At 51.3% G+C, this 14,705-nt stretch overlaps 1 protein-coding gene across 1 annotated transcript in view; it reads left to right on the plus strand.

Annotated features, from left to right (window-relative positions):
* Positions 1–5,765: 5,765 nt before the first annotated feature.
* EEPD1 (endonuclease/exonuclease/phosphatase family domain containing 1) overlaps positions 5,766–14,705 on the plus strand; it is a 120,101-nt gene continuing 111,161 nt past the window's right edge. Inside the window, exon 1 of the mRNA XM_029049590.2 lies at positions 5,766–6,467. Within this exon, the coding sequence (XP_028905423.1) occupies positions 5,824–6,467 (644 nt within the window). The 5' untranslated portion in view covers positions 5,766–5,823. The remainder of the gene's footprint in view (positions 6,468–14,705) is intronic.

Raw genomic sequence — 14,705 nt, forward strand, 5'->3', positions numbered from 1 at the left:
GTGGTAATAATAACAGCGGTGATAATAGTAGTGGCATTAGTCAAGTGCTTACACTGTGCTAAGCACGGGGGTAGATACAAGAAGATCAGATTGGACACGGTCTCTATCCCGTGTGGCCCCATCTGGTCTGATCTGGTCTATGAAGAGCAGGGCAGAGATATGTAAGCATGCTTGTCCTCTCCCTAAGAAATGGTGGGCTTGTGGCTGTGGTGCTGAGTGCCCCTATGATTTTTCCTGACATCTTTCCCTCAGCTTCCACCTCAGGGCCAATCTCTGGGCCCAGAAAGCTCCCCAAGTGTAGGTATCCCATGGAGAAGACTTAGGCTGGGCCAAGCTGATGAGTACTCTGACTCTCTCCCACTGGGATGTAACATGATAATTAGAGAAGCAGCGTGGCCTAGTGAAAAGAGTCTGGACCCGTGAGTCAGGGGACCTGGGTTCTAATTCCACATCTAACTCTTGCCTGCTGGGTGACCTTGGACAAGTCACTTAATTTATCTGTGCCTCAGTTTCCTCATCTGCAAAATGACAATCCAAGTCCTGTTCTCTTAGATTGTGGGCCTCCATGGAACAGGGACTGAGTCCAACCTGATTAACTTGTGTCTACCCCGTTGCTTAGAAAGTGCTTGACACATAGTAAGCTCTTAACCAATACCATTATTATTATTAAGTACTTACTATGTGTCTGGCACTGTACTAAGTTTTGGGGTGGGTACAAGATAATCAAGTCAGGCACAGTTCCTGGCCTACTTGGTCTTGGTAAGGGGGAGAACAGATATTGATTCTCCATTTTACAGCTGAAGAAACTGAGGCACAGGAAAATTAATTGACTTGCCCAAGATCACACAGCAGACAGGTGGCAGAGTCAGGATTAGAACCCAGATCCTCTGCCTCCAAGGCCTGGGCTCTATCCACTAGGCCACCACGTTTCTTAGTAGCAAGCACTTTCCTTGTTAACTGACCTTGAGCAGGTCTTCCTCAAAGAGACTAGCGAACAGTCTTCTCTTTAACCTCTTTCAAAATGGACTGTTAAATAATACCCAATCAGTCAATCAATTAATGATGTTTATTGAATACTTACTGTGCAGAGCACTGTGCCAAGGGCTTGAGAGGGTACAGTACACAGAACAGTGTAGCTCTACACTGTAGTGTGAGATATGGATGGATAGCTAAATAGCTCACCATACCCTGCCTCCAGTATTTTGGGTAATTGAACTAAGAAAATTATTATTGATAATAATAATGATAATGATGGTATTTGTCAAGTGCCTACTATGTGCCAAGCACTGAGGTAGATGCAAGCCCCACATGGGGCTCACTGTCTTAATCCCCATTTTACAGATGAGGAAACTGAGGCACAGAGAAGTTAAGTGACTTGCCCAAGGTCACCCAGCAGATGAGTGTTGGAGCCAGGACTAGAACCCCTGACCTCTGACTCCCAAGACCATGCTCTTTCCACTAAGCCACCCTGCTTCTCAAAAAACACAGTGAAGGAGGCCCTAGTGAGAATTGAACTCACGACCCCTGGTTTGCACCACCAGTCCTCTAACCCCTTTACATTTTACTAGTGTTTACTGACATCTTTGAAGTGGTTATAAGAAAAGCACATTTTAAGTGCTGAGGTAATTATAATCAATGGTATTTACTAAGTGCTTATTGTGTGCAGAACACTGTACTAAGGCACTTGGGAGAGCACAATACAATATTAACCCTATTTTAAAACAGTCCCTGCACCACAGGGCTCTCAATTTAGTTACAGGAGAAAGGGCACAGAATAATGAAAAAGTAATTCAAAGCAGGAGGATAACAGACTGTAAACTTCTTGAGGGTAGGGATCAAATCTCCTATCTCCAGGGTACTTTCCCAAGTGCTCAGCATAGAGTAAAGCTCACAAGTAAGTAATATTCATTAGTTGAAAAAGGGTAAATTCATCAATCCAAGATCTTAACAGTAAATTATGTTAGAGAAGTCCATTACTTTTAACTCTGGAAATCTGCCAGGTATTTGGGGAAAGAAAATTGCAAACTCTCTGTAATGTTGGGGAAGGAGTGGATTTTAGAGAAAAATTCAAAACCTTTCACCCGTCCTTCAAAGCCTGATTTCCCCAGGTGCCAGCACTCAGGAGTAGAAAGTGTGTCATGTCTGGGTTGGTGCTAGGCTAGAGAGCCTCGGTTCCCTCCACAAATAGGTGGTAAAGAGAAGAAGGGACAGTAGTAATCCAACCCTGGGGCATGTCCTAGCTCCGTGTCTTGGGTTCCCCTCAAACCCGGAGCAAGTGAAGTGCACATCAGTCTTGAGCCCATGATAATAATAATGATAATAATGAGTATTTTTGAAGGATTTACGCTGCGCCAAGCACCGTAATAGGCTCTGGGGTACTGACAAGATAATCAGGTAGGACACGGTCCCTATCTCACATTGGGCTCACAGTCTAAGGAGGAGGGAGAACAGGAATTGAATCCTCATTTTACAGAGGAGGAAACTGAGGCACAAAGAAGTTAAGCGACCTGCCCAAGGTCTCCTAGCAGGTAAATGGCCAAGTGTGATTAGAACCCAGGTCCTCCACTTCCCAGATCTGTGCTCTTTCCCATGATAGTGGAGACTAAAGGATGTTGTGTTTCTTGGTAACCTCCAAGCATCTGTTTTTTCTGGGGCATCTTCAACCACACCCTCAAACTCCGTTAAGCCCCACAGCACTTACGTACATATCCATAATTTATTTTAATGTCTGTCTCCCTGTCTGTATTGTAAACTCCTTTTTAAAAAAATGGTATTTTACTATGTGCCAGGCACTGTACTAAGTGCTGGGGCAGACATAGGATAATCAGTTTGGACACAGTCCATGTCCCGCAGGGGGCTCACAGTCTTAATCCTCATAGTGCAGATGAGGTAACTGAGACACAGGTTAAGTGACTCGTGGGCAGGGAACGTGTGTACCAACTCTATTGTAATGTACAAGCTTACAAGCACTTAGTACAGTGCTGCGCACACAGTAAGCACTCTATTCATTGCATTGACTGATTGATTGATTGACTGACTGATGTGTGGGACCTTTCTTCTACCTTGGCCTTTTACTTCTGCTGGGGGTGGAATATACAAGGAAACAGGCCTAGCCAGGCTGAGTCCGGAGCTCGAGGGTCAGGCGGGACTCTGGGATGGGGGCGGGGGGGCTTTCCCCTGGGCCGGGGGCTGCAGGGTCAACCTGCCCCTGCACTGATACTTCAACATTAATGGGTTGTAAGCTTCAAATTACCATCCTGCAGTCTCCTCCGGACTCCTCCCCTCCCTTCCCACCAAGGCTCAGCCCCAAGGCCTCAACCCTGCCTGGAACTGCTGTCCGCGGCCTGGGTATAGAGCAATCCCTGGGGATAGGCATGGGATGTTGCATGTAAAATTATTCCTGTTCATTGCTCTGCATGGTCAATGAGACGCATACACGATTCGAACGGTCTCCGAATTTTATTCAGCAGAATGGTCAGAAACCACACCTCAGGAGGTGATTCAGTGTAAGACCCCGAAGGCACTCTTTAGGATACTTTTATACTCAAGTAATAGCCTTTCCCTCCCCGCTCCTCCCCTCCCCGCTTTGTGCACATTTCAATCACTGACATAGGCATCTTGATTCTCAGATACGGTTATCTTAGGCGCCAGAGCTTGTTGACACACTCTCAATGGTCAGCAGTAAAACTTAGCCATTACAAAGGATTCTCTAAACCCGGCGGGAACCTTTTCAACTTTTCGTATTAACATTTTAAAAGTTCTCTTCCGTATTCCTCAAAAAGGTGTTTCTTCAGCTAAGGGCTATGTTTCCACCAAATGGCGTGTCTTGGCTCAGGTATGGCAGTTTCATCGCTTTCCACCGGGACTATCCCTGGAGGTGGGCATGGGGCAATTCCTGAGGGGTGGGGGTGGGGGGCAGGTAGCAGTCCGTAAGGGTGGGCACGGATCCGCACCTGGGTAATCTGTGGGGTGGGCAGAAGGCAGATTGGGGGGAGGGCAGCTGGGAGGCGTCAGGCAGAATTTGGGTAGTGGGGAGGCAGGAGTGGTGGGTGGGGTGGGGAGGGGGCGGCCAGAGGGCTATCCGTGGGGCGGGCAGGGGCAGACAGGCGCCTCAGGGGCTGTTCATGGGGCAGGCAAGGGCAATCTTTTGGGGCGGGCAAGGACGGTCCATGAGGCAGGCATGACAGCCAGGGAGCAGGCGAGGGAAGTCCGTGAGGAGGGCAGGGCAGGAGGAGGGGGGACAGGGCAGGCGGAAGGCGGATAGGGACGGTCCATGGGGCGAGGAGGAGACGGGTAGAGGGCGATCCTTGGGGCGGGCAGGGCAGCCAGGGGTCGGGCAGGGGCGGTGCATGAGGCGGCGAGGGGGAGGGCAGAGGGCGATCGTGGGGCGGTCCGTGCAGTCCGTGGGGAGGGCAGACAGATGGCGGGCAGGGGCGGCCCGTGGGGCGGGCAGGACAGAGAGGGGGCTGGCAGGGGCGGCCCGTGGGGCGGGCAGGACAGAGAGGGGGCTGGCAGGGGCCGTTTGTGCAGTCCGTGCGGAGGGCAGGGCAGGGGCGGTGCGTGGGGCGGGGAGGAGGCGGGCAGAGGGCGGTCCGTGGGGGCGGGCAGGACAGCCAAGGGGCTAGCAGGGGCGGTCCGTGGGGTGGACGGGGGCGGGCCCGAGGGCGTGGAGGGGCCGGGCTGGGGCGGTCTAGGAGAGATGGTTGGTCCGGCTAGGGGCGGGCGGGGGCCTGGTAGAGGGCGGGCCCGGGGCGGGCGCGGGGCAGAGACTCCAGCGGCGGGCGCGGGGTCGGCACGCCGGTGAGGAGCGGCCGGGGCCCGAGGGGAGCCGGGCGGGGAGAAATCCGGGCCGGGTTGGGGCTGCTGGAGGAGGGATGGGGGAGCAGCCCCAGAAGGTGGGGCTGATGTTTGCTGCCCGGGGCCCCTAGTTCGACCCTCCCAGCGCCGGGATAGGGGGCAGGAGGGAAGGGAGGGAGGGGGAGGGGTCGGCAGCGCTGTGGCGGTGCGGAGAGTGCTGTGGAGATATAGGGAGCGCCGTGGCGGTGCAGAGAGCGCTGTGCAGGAGGTCGGGAGCGCTGTGGCAGTGCAGAGATGGCCGTGGAAGGAAGTTAGGAGCGCTGTGGCCGTGCAGAGAGTGCTGAGGCGGTGTAAGAAGCGCTGTGGCAGGAGGTCAGGAGCGCTGTGGCGGTGTAAAAAGCACTGTGGCAGGAGGTCAGGAGCGCTGTGGCGGTGTAAGAAGCGCTGTGGCAGGAGGTCAGGAGCGCTGTGGCGGTGAAGGAAGAGCTGTGACAGTGAAAGAAGCGCTGTGGCAGGAATTCAGCAGCGCCGTGGCGAAGCTCGGTGCCTCTGCCTCCTTCTATAGTGATAATAAGATAAGGAATCGGCTATTTATGGTGGGAGAAGCGCTGGGCGAAGGTGGGGAGGGAGGTGGGGCGGAGGAGGCCTGCGGGTTGGAGCAGGGCAGAGACGTAGAGTCGCGAAAGCGACGGCCCTGCCCGAAAGGGTGGGCAGCCCGGAGGCGGAGGCGAGGAGCAGGGGGCCGGGGCAGAGACCGAGGCCGGGCCGACGGAGGGGCTGACGCGGACCCCTCCTCTCCGCTTCTTTCCCAGCCCGACAGCCCGGCAGAGCAAGGACCGGCCGCCCCCCACCCCCCTCGCCAGCCATGGAGGCCGGGCTGCGTCCCCGCCGGGGCAACCTCGCCCTCCCGGCCGCCCACTCCGCCCGTTGACCGCCCCTCCCGGACCCCCCGGACGCCCTGACCTCCCGGACCCCCAGCCCCCCGCCGGGACCCGCTGCCCCCGGTTGGGCCGGCCCGGCCCGGCCATGGGCGGGAGCCTGGGCTGCCACCGGGCCATCCCCCAGGACCCGTCGGACCCGCCGCCCGGCCGCAAGCTCAGTGCGGCCTGCAACTTCGGGCACATCCAGGTCAACCAGGAGCGGCTGAACATCAACGCGGCGTCGGAGGAGGAGCTGATGACCCTGCCCGGGGTCACCCGCGCCGTGGCCCGCGCCATCGTCCAGTACCGCCGCCACATCGGCGGCTTCAAGAAGGTGGAGGACCTGGCGCTGGTCAGCGGCGTCGGGGCCGCCAGGCTGGAGCAGGTCAAGATGGAGATCTGCGTCAGCAGCCGGGGCAGCCCGGCCCCGTCGAGGCCCCCGGCCTCCGGGACCCCCGCCGGCGCCGGCGCCAGCCTCGAGGACCTGCTGGCCCCCGGCGGGCCCCGCAGCCCCTCGCCCCTGAGCCTGCGGACCGGGGACCGGGAGGGGGACCGGGAGCGGCCCCCGGAGGGCCCGGGGGCCCACACGGCCCCCAGCCGCCCGGACCCCCAGCCCCGACCCCCGGGGGGGAGGAGGGGTGGCCGGCCCGTCCTGCGGATGGCCACCTGGAATCTGCAGCGCTGCTCCGCCCAGAAGGCCGGGAACCCCGGCGTCCGAGAGGTCGTCTGCATGACCCTGCTAGAGAACGGGTGAGCCGAGCCCGCCGGGCCGGGGGGCCGCCCGGGGACGAGACCTGGTCCGGGAGTGTGTGTGTGTGTGTGTGTGTGTGTGTAGGGGGGGCGGCTGGAGAGGGGACCCGGGTGGGCGGCGGGAAGGACCTCTGCGTCTGCCACCTGGGAGCCGAGCGCCCGGCGCCCGGCCTGGACCCGAATTGGACATTCCAAGCGCTTAGCACAGTGCTCTGCACATAGGAACCGCTTAATTAATCCGATTGAATGAATGAATGAATGACCCAAGCCCACCCACTCTCTCCTGTCGACCAACCGTGCGCTGGCACGCGGCACTTCGCCAAACCCTAAGGGACGCCCCGTGGTGGACACCACCCTGGCCCTCAAGGAGCTGATAATGACAGTTTAGGCGGGGCTTAGTTTGGGCCAAGCCCTGGGGTAGAATCGATACCTTAGGATGAGACCTGGCCCACCTGGGCCTCCCACTCAAAGCGGGACAGAGACCAAGTGCTTCATCTCCTTTGGGCAGATACGGAAACCAGGCACGGGAAGTCGTGAACACAACCGTTGTCGGGCCCCAGAGTAGCCTCCAATAAACGCATGGGCGGGGGGGGGGGGGGCTTCCTAATCCGGAATGGGGCGGCCAACACCCAGGACACTAGGGGGTTGATTAAACTCCCCCAGAATCAGAGCAACATCAAGCCTGTTGAGTCTGGAAATCTTGGAGTCCATGCAAATGTATTCCTTTCTCAGTATGTGTGTACACTTATGTAGTGTGTGAATGCATGCCTGCGTGGTACATGTGCGTGTGTTTGAAAATAAGGTAGAGTAGGGGAGGGTAGTCTAGGGAATCAAGTGACTCGCTCCATTACCTTACTTTTCGATTACAATGTCCACAGATACAATTTTAAACGAGTAAACTCTCTGGAAAAGTCCAAGCAACTCTTTTGCAGTTTTAAGGCCGAACAAAACTGGTTCCCTTGGCTGTGGTCCCAAACTGCAGCCCAAAGAGGAGAGAGGAGAGGACCTGGGGATGGAATTACCAGCTGGCTGGTCCAAAGAGTTCCAGCTGTCCCCGCCCCTGCTCTAGGGGCCGTCGCTGCAGGAAGTCCAACAGATTATGAGAAGCAGCGCGGCCTACTGGATAGTCGATCAGTCAATTGTGTTTATTGAGCACATGCTGGGGAGAGTACACTAGAACAATAGAACAGTAGAACATCGTGGGAGTCAGTAGGTCCCAGGTTCTAATTCTGGCTCTGCCTCTTGTCTGCTGTGTGACCTTGGGCAAGTCATTTAACTTCTGTGTGCTTCAGTAACCTCATCTGTAAAATGGGGATTAAGACTGTGAGTCATGTCACGTGGACAGTGTGGGACATGGATTGGGTCCAACCTGATTACCTTATATCTACCTCAGCTCTTAGAACAGGGCCTGGCACCTAGTAAGCACTTCGCAAATACCACTCAAAAAAAAATTACTGTCAGATAGAAGCAGCATCGCCTAGTGGATAGAGCACGGGCCTGGGAGTCAGGAGGACCTGGGTTCTAATTCCAACTCTGCCACTTTTCTGCTGTGTGACCTTGGGTAAATCACTTAACTTCTGTGACTTCTTAACTTCTGTAACTTTTCGGTTACCTCAACTGCACAGTGAGCCCCATGGGGATCAGGAACTGTGTCCAACCTGATGATCTTATACCTGAAACACACAGTTGTCATTATTAATATTATTTTTATTACTATAAAATGAAATCCTCATCCAGGATAGATCACATAGGGGATCGGCAGTTGGAGGGTTGCCTAATGAGCTTTTTGTGAACTTTTTTTTAAACATCAATCTATAGTGGAAACAGAAGTCCATTTGACTAAAAAGAAACCCCCATTAGGTGAGAGCCTAGAGATATGGAAGGCATCCAGGCTTACCCGTCAGAGGCCAGGGTATTATCAGTGGTCACCGGCTGACGTGCAGGGGCTTGGCTGACTGCCAGCACTCCACCCAAGTGAAATCAACCAGACTAGGGAGACATGGGCCATGTGATAAACTGTAATAACAAATTGTCGCCTTTGTTAAGTGCTTTCTCTGTTCCAAGCACTGAACCAGCCAATGGGGTCGATGCAAGATAATTAGGTCAGACCCAGGCCTTGCCTCCACATGGCACTCACCATCAAAGTAGTAGGGAGACCAGGTAATTGAGCCCCCATTTCATAGATGAGGAAAGTGAGATCCCGAGAAGTTGAGGAACTCGCAGGCCACTTGCGAGGTCTGGATTAGAACCTAGTTTCTGTGACTCCCAGGCCTGTGTTCCAGGAAGTCAAGCAGAGTCAAGCAGAGCTGCCGCCAAAGTTGAGAGAGAAGTAGTGTGGCCTAGTGGAAAGAGCATAGGCCTGGGGGTCAGAGGATCTGGGTTTTAACCACAGCTCTGCCCCTTGTCTGCTGAGGGACTGTGGAAAAGACTTCTCTGGGCCTCAGTTACCTCATGTGTAAAATCAGGATTAAGACTGTGAGCCCCATGTGGGACAGGGACTGTGCCTAACCTGATTAGCCTGTGTCTGTCCAGTGCATATAACATATTCAGTTTATAAAGCAAACAAACAGGTGGAGGCCCCAAGAAGGGAATAGTTACTTGGGCCAGGAATTTGAGTGTGCTGTTCCTCGGTGGGGCTCTATCCACCCATTGATCAATCAGAAGTGTTTACCAGGCGATGGGCTCTGAAGAGGCAGATGCATCGTTATATCAGATGGTTGTAGGTAACAACGCTGTTCTTCAAGGGGTTGTGCATTGGCTTCCAAAGAGAAACTAAAAGTGACCAACTCTCTATGGGTAAGCTCTCTTCCTTGGTACTGTCGACGTCAGGGTGTCCTTAAAGTGATTCTGAAAGGAATGGGTCACTCTACCAGAACCAAGTAACGGGTTCCTTGGAGGGGAGCAAGGCAAGAGGAATGGAACAGGAGAGCCGTGACAGACAGGCGGATTGGTGGTTAGTTTAGGTAGAGTGTGAGCTGGGGAGTGGTGGGAGGAGAGAGGGATAGGAAAGAGGACAGTTGGTAGAGCCCTGCAAGTCAATCAATCAACCATATTTATTGAGTGCTTACTGTGTGCAGAGCAATGTATTAAGCGCCTGGGAGAATACAGTATAACAGAGTTGGTAGACATGTTCTCTGCCCACAACGAGAAAACAGTTTAGAGGGGGAGACATTAATATAAATAAGTAAATCATGGATATGTACAAAAATGCTATGGCGCTAAGGGAGGAGTGAATAAAGGTTGTAAATCCAAAGTTCAAGGGTGACGCAGAAGGGAATAGGAGAAGAGGGCCCAGTTGCGGAAGGCCCCTTGGAAGAGATGTGCCTTCAATAAGTCTTTGAAGGTTAGGAGAGTGATCATCTGTTTGAAATGAAGAAGAAGGGTATTCCAGGCCACCAGCAGGACGTGGGCAAGAGGTTGGTGGTGAGATAGATGAGATCGAGGTACAGTGAGTAGAAGAGCCAAGTGTGCGGGCTGGGTTATAGGAGAGCAGTGAGGTGAGCTAAGAGGGAGCAAGGTGACTGCATGCTTCAAAGCCAATGGTAAGGACTTTCTGTTTGATGCAGAGGTGGTTAGGCAACCATTGGAGGTTCTTGAGGTGTAGGGAAACATGGACTGAACAATTCTGTAGAAAGTGGGGGCAAAAGGGCAGGTACCTGCCATCCTACAGAACCCCTGTTGAGAAACACCTTTCCTGGCCCTGTTGCCCAGCGGCTGACCCGCTGATCGGTTCTCTTCAGGGTAGTCATCCCAGCCACTGGGAGGGTCAGGGAGGGGGAGGCTGTGGTCTGCATCAGTGAGGAAATCTATGGTAGCAGCATGGCCTAGTGGAAAAAGCACTGGACTAGAAATCAGAGGACCTGAGGGTTTTTTTTCTTAAGGTTTTTTTTTTTAATGGTATTTGTTAAGTGCTTACTATGGGCCGGGTAACATATTAAGCACTGGGGTAGATAAAAGCTAATCACGTTGGACGTAGTCCATGTTCCATGTGGTGCTCACAGTTTTAATCCCCATTTTACAGATGAGGTAACTGTGGCACAGGGAAGTTAAGTGATTTGCCCAAGGTCACACAGCCGTGAAGTGGCAAGGTGGGGATTAGAACCCAGGCCCTCTGATTCCCAGGCCTGTGCTCTTTCTACTAGACCCTGCAGCTTCTAATACTGGCTCCTCTGCTTGTCTACTGTGGGACCTTAGGCAAGTCACTTCTTTGTACCTCAGTTTCCTCATCTGCAAAATGAGGATTCAAAACCTGTTCTCCCTCCTACTTAGACTGTGAGCCCCACATGGGCCCTGGTGATCTTGTATCTACCTCCAGCACTTAGTACAGTGTTTGGCTTAGTACAGCACTTAACAAATACCACAATTATAATCATTATTATTCATAAACCCAGCCCTCCGTGAGCTCCCTTATATTGTGCTTTGCACGAAATAAACACCCAATAAATATGATGGGTTGACTGATAAATGGATTCTGGTGGGGATGCTGTGGGATGTCAGTGAAGGAAAGGGAACCAAACTCACCCTTGGTCAACCACTGACACTGGCAAGCTGCAGCTTGGCTCCCAGTGCCCATGCTGACTCTAAATACCTCGTAGGCAGAGAATGTATCTGTCAATTCTGTAGTACTGTACCATTGATTGATACTGAGTGCTTACAGTTTTCAAAGCACTGTACCAAGTGCTAGGGAGAGTATCATCATCATCATCAACAATGGTATTTATTGAACACTTAATACGGCAGAGCATTGTATACAACAGAGTTGGAAGACATTACCCTTGCCTGCAGAGATTGTGTGCTAGCTTGGCCCAGCCTAGACAAATAAGGATTAAGGACCATTGCTCCCTCCTTTATTTTAGCATCTTTGTCCCCTGCTAAATACAGGTTAGTCAGGTTAGACACAGTCCCCATCCCCCATGGGGCTCACACTCTTAATCCCCATTCTACAGATGAGGTAACTGAGGCCCAGGGAAGCCAAGCAACTTGCCCAAGTTCATGTAGCAGACACATGGCGAAGCGGGTTTAGAACCCATGTCCTTTGATTCCCAGGCCCATGCTCTATCCACTAAGCCATGCTGTTTCTCATGTCTTCTAATTCTTCTGTAGTCTCCCAAGTGCTTAATTCAGTGCTTTGCATGTGGTAGGTGCTAAATAAATAGTATTGATTGATGACCGATCGATTGAATAGCCTCATGTATTTATTTTATTCATGATATTTGTTAAGCACTTGCTATGTGGTAAACACTGGTCTAAGTACTGGAATAGGGATAAGATAATCAGGTTGGACACAGTCCCCATCGCACACTGGGCTCACAGTCTAAGGACATTAGAGCCTCATGGATATTATATTCCAACTAAAACAAGAGGAGTTGAATTTCCTTGATTTATGTGTCCAAGACCCAGTGCTGAAAAAATGAACTAGAAATTATTGGTGTCCTTGTAAAGTTTGCCCGGTCAGGGTTTATGGGTAGGCGCATCTTTGAAGTTGTTGTTGGTTTTTCTGTTACAATTTATCATATTCCAGGGAACTTATCATGCAGGACTTGTATTCTTGGAGAACCTCATTTTAGGGGAAAATTCAATTATCATAGCCACTGAGAATTAATGATTAAGGGGTTGGAAGATGCAACCAAGACCAACATTTTTTCTATGCAAATTCCTGTAATATAGGTAGCATGGCCTAATGGAAAGAGAACAGGCCTGAGAGTCAGATGACCTGGGTTCTGATCCCGACTCTGCCCCTTGCCTGCTGTGCAACCTTGGGCAAGTCACTAAGCATCTCTGTGTCTCAGTTTTCTAATCTGTAAAATGGGGATTCGATACCTGTTTTTCCCCCAGTTAGACTGTGAGTGCCAGGTGGGACAGGGACTTTTTCTGATCTGTTGATCTCGTAATTACCCCAGGGCTTGGCACACTGTTAGCACTTAAATATTATCATCATCATTATCATCATCATCATCATCATCATTATCATCATTAGCAGAATGCTTTACACTCTCACAGCTCATTGTTATTTTGTTATATTAAATATTGTAGAATTGCAGAAACACAAACTACTTTGTGGTTTATTCTCTCTTACAGCAAGGTTGAGGAAGAGGCCAGAAAACATCTTAGCACCATTGTTTAACTGAAGTCCCGCACATGTGCAGAAGCCTTTCTTTCTGTTTGAATTGATTTGTATTCGTTTGTGACTTCTGTTTTTACCAGAACAGACTTGTGCACTGGGAGAACCATTCCATGATTCTTCCATTGTGTTATATTCAAATTCTGCAATGAAAGTGCAGGATAAAAGAGAACTGGGCCGGCTGTGTGTGGTTGGGCTCTCCTCATCCTAAAGAATCTGCTATGTTTACTGAGTTTATTTTTTTTAACTTGCCTGTCTCCTGCAGAGATAAGGGAGCCTGGTGAGAACCCTGGTTTGTTTATTCTCTCTTAGTGGGGTCAGTAACCGGAGTGTGGTTGGTTTGTTAATCGCCCAGTCCCAGTCTCCTGGTGATGATAGAGGCTGTGAGGAAGAGACAAAGATTCAGGGAGGATATGTGCCTGCAGGAACTGAGCGAATTGCAGGAGCCTAGGGGCTAATAATAATAATAATAACAACAACAGCAGCGACAATGATATTTCTTACTCTTTTCCAAGTACTGCAATACAATCTGCTACAATCCCTGTGTGGTACTCATACCCTAAAGGGGAGGAAGGGCAGAGAGATGGATTCCTATTTTATAGACAGAGAAAACTGAGAAGTGAAGTGACTTGCCCAAGGTCACATAGTAGGCAAGTGGCAGAGCCGGGATTAGAACCAGATTGTCTGACTCCCAGGCCTTGGTTCTTTCCACTAGGTGACACCGCTAATGAGAAGCCCTCTGTGATGTCCTCTTGCATGTGCCTGGTGGAATGACATCAAATGGGCCTGGTCCTTTCCTAACGGGAATCCTTTTCCAATGGGCCTGGTCCACTAATTCTTTCCCCTTCTATTAGCTGAGGAAAAATCACCCTCTCCCTTTTAGGGGTATGTGCCAGGGATCCAGATGCTTTCACTAGCCTCGAGAGCCAAAGAAAGTGGGCGTGTGTGTGTTGGTGGGGGAAGGGGGTGGACAAGGAAGTAGAGATTTCCTGGGTTGCACTGCTAATTCTCGGTCATATCCCTATTGTTCCTGGGAACTCAAAAGCCAGGTCTCAGTCCGTGGTCCTAGTTGATGTTGGGCAATATTCAATAATGCTCTGAGAGTTGAATCCCAGACAAAGTGGGTAAGTGAACTGGCCAGAAGGAGAGGCTTATCCCTTCAGTTTGATCAAGAAACAGCATGCTAGTAGAAAGAGCATGGTTCTGGGAGTCAGAGGACCTGGGTTCTAATCCAGGTTCCGTCGCTTGTCTGCTGGATGACCTTGGGTGAGTCACGTAACTACTCAGGTCCTCAGTCCCCTCATCTGTAAATGGAGATTAAGACTGTGAGTCCCATGTGGGACATGGACTGTGTCCAATGTGATTGTCTTGAACCTACCCTAATGCTTAGTACAGTGTCTGGAACATAGAAAATGCTTAAATATCATTAAAACTAATAAACAAAAATAATAGAAAGCTATGTTTCTAGGTGGGTCTTGGATCTCTGAAAGAGTTCTTTTAGTCTTCAGCTTCCCAAGAGTATTTGGGCTCTTCAGAGAATCTGGCCCAACCTCAGTGGCAGCAGTAGTATCTAAAAATCAATACTGAGCACCTGCTGTGTTCTGCGCCGTGTACTGAGCACCTAGGAGAGTTCTGTACAGAAAGAAGACACAATTCCTGCCCTCAGAGAGCTTACAAACTAGTGGGGAAGATAGATGCCAAAATAATTTATGGAGAGGAAGAAGAAGGAAAAGTGGATGTGGAGATGAGTTCATACATAAGTAAGGAGTTTGGGGGGAGGGGAGAGGGGAGAAGGGGAAAGTGGGGAGAGGGAGGGGTGGATATCAGTTGATCAAGTCTTTCTGACAGAAAGACCAGGATCAGTACATCAAATTTTACAACTGCTTTCAGGTTCTATTATTATTATTATCATTACTATATTTGTTAAACTCTTACTATCTGTCAAGCACTGTTCTAGAGAAGCACGTGTAGAGAAGCACTGTGTAGAGAAGCAGCGTGGCTAAGTGGAAAGAGCATGGGCTTTGGAGTCAGGGCTCATGAGTTCGAATCCCAGCTCTGCCACTTGTCGGCTGTGTGACTGTGGGCAAGTCACTTAACTTCTCTGTGCCTCAGTTCCC

This window comes from Ornithorhynchus anatinus, chromosome 21 (genome assembly GCF_004115215.2).
Source record: "Ornithorhynchus anatinus isolate Pmale09 chromosome 21, mOrnAna1.pri.v4, whole genome shotgun sequence".
NCBI classification, from domain to species: Eukaryota; Metazoa; Chordata; class Mammalia; order Monotremata; family Ornithorhynchidae; genus Ornithorhynchus; species Ornithorhynchus anatinus.